This window comes from Heloderma suspectum, chromosome 6 (genome assembly GCF_057233095.1).
Source record: "Heloderma suspectum isolate Gila_16-S chromosome 6, 16-S_ref, whole genome shotgun sequence".
Lineage (NCBI taxonomy): Eukaryota > Metazoa > Chordata > Lepidosauria > Squamata > Helodermatidae > Heloderma > Heloderma suspectum.
Window position 1 is genome coordinate 68703631 of NC_139463.1, and position 1930 is coordinate 68705560.

Consider the following 1930-nt stretch of genomic DNA (forward strand, 5'->3'; position numbering starts at 1 on the left):
CTCCTAAAGACTTCTTCATGCTTGGGGAGGTGCGGGTAGTTTAGAAGTACCACAGTGACACTCAGGCCTTCTGTGAATCACACCTCCCATAAAGGCCAGATGAGGTGTTTAATCATGGATTTCCCCCGTCCCCGTTAAACTTTTGAAACCAGAGTTTGTATGAGGAGTTTAAGAACATATTTAAACTTGGAATTGATGTTGAGCAACCTGAGTAGTCCATTGAATGTCATAAGACAACCAAAGCTGCTCTGTTTGAACTTCTTTTGCAAAGGCAGACTTTAGGCATCTGCTGACTAATCCAAAAACAGTTCCTCTTTGTGGTACTTCATTGTTGGAGGGATGATGCTGTGATTCACAGTGTTTTCCTGCCTCTTATCTACACTTGGGGCAGCTCACAGTAGAATAAGAATTTAAAAAGTGTCTTAAACAATGGCCAAAAACAGCAGCGCTAAACCATCAAAATAGCCCATGAACCCTCAGTAGAAAGGGCACTAATAATGTCCAGCAGGAGCATCCCAAGTTTCCAAAAACATTTAGAGATGAGCTTTTCCCTTCTTAAATGTACATGGCCATACTTCTATGGAGAGCTCCTTCCACAGTCCTGGGACTACAGCAGAAAGGGCCCTGCTCACAGCTGTCCTGAGATGCTGGACCATCCTTACAGAGCTTCAGTCAGGGAGGGGTGAGTTCTTACAGGCAGAGGTATTGAAATGCAGGTCCCAGATGCTATGAAGATCCTTACACAGTCAAAGCCAGCACTTTTTGTATTGAAACCGAAAACTCACTGGAAGTCCTTGAAGCTGCAGCAGGCTCAGTTCAGTCTGCTTGTGCCTTTCCACTCTGTGAGGGACAGAAACCTATAAATGCCACACAGAGTATGCTACAGTGGTCCTTGAGATTAGGAGGAACCTTCCTGAGCATAGGCACATACAAAAAAGATTTCTCTCTGTACTCTCGTTTTCCCATAGGGATTTGTGCACAGCATTTGGGAAAGATGTCCTTAAGTTGGTAGAAGCTAGGCCCATGATACATGAACTGCTAACTGAAGGAAGAAAGTCAAAGACGAACAAAACAAAAACTCTTGCTACCTGGGCCACTAAAGAGCTGAGAAAACTGAAGAATCAAGCTTGGTAAGGAGGCTGCTATTTATCTTCCTCAAAACAGCTGAGTTGCTCTTAGACAGTTCGCATTAGAAGTTCAGAGAACTAATGTCAGATGGAGACATTTCTTTTCTCAGTGGAAATCTCTTCTTGGCTATAACAAATATGTAGCAGGTGACCTTGCACCTACTAGACCATGGCCCTTGCCTCTAAGGTCCTCCCGTTCCAAATATCTACTTCGTCTCATTTTCCCAGTACTTGCTGAAAAATTCCATCAGAATAAATTATGGAAAATAATAAGGTCTGTTTAATTCTGATTGTTTAACAGAGTCTTTTGGTCCTCGGCATATAACCCTGCCTGTAAGTGTGCAGTTGGTGCAGCTTACTGGAAGCTGGTGTGCTGTAGTGTAGCGTAGTGCATGAGCTGCATGTCCCCAGTTTAAATCTTGGCATGTGTGAACTTGGCAGCTTTCCACCTGTGTCCGGGGGGACCCTTGGGCTCCTTGGAAGCCTGTTGGCGATCCCTCAGTGAGAAGATCAATAATGGCAATAAGTTTACTTGAAAGAGAGCTTTCCTGCCACTACAGACTGTCCTGGAATGCACTCCCAGTTCACATAAAGTGACAGTGAAGCCCAGCAGATAGGCAACAAGCCTTAGACAATTCTTTAGAACGCTACACAGTGGCAACAGACAAACTTCCAAGTGGAAAGGGTTCCCTGCAAAAAGAAAATCCATGGCATTAATTAAGTGATCTTGTATTTGTTGCTAGAGTCTGCAATTTTTCTTCTTTGTCTGGCTTTGTTCTCTCACCATTTCCCTTTTCTTACAG

At 43.8% G+C, this 1930-nt stretch overlaps 1 protein-coding gene across 3 annotated transcripts in view; it reads left to right on the plus strand.

The window, feature by feature from the left end:
- KPNB1 (karyopherin subunit beta 1) overlaps nucleotides 1-1930 on the plus strand; it is a 43638-nt gene that overhangs the window by 39519 nt on the left and 2189 nt on the right. For 2 of the 3 annotated variants that reach the window (XM_084804734.1, XM_084804735.1), the window contains one exon: nucleotides 969-1130. In XM_084804734.1, the coding sequence (XP_084660860.1) occupies nucleotides 969-1130 (162 nt within the window). Of the gene's footprint in view, nucleotides 1-968; nucleotides 1135-1930 lie in introns of those variants that run through there. The other variant, XM_084804733.1, reaches the window with a different exon arrangement.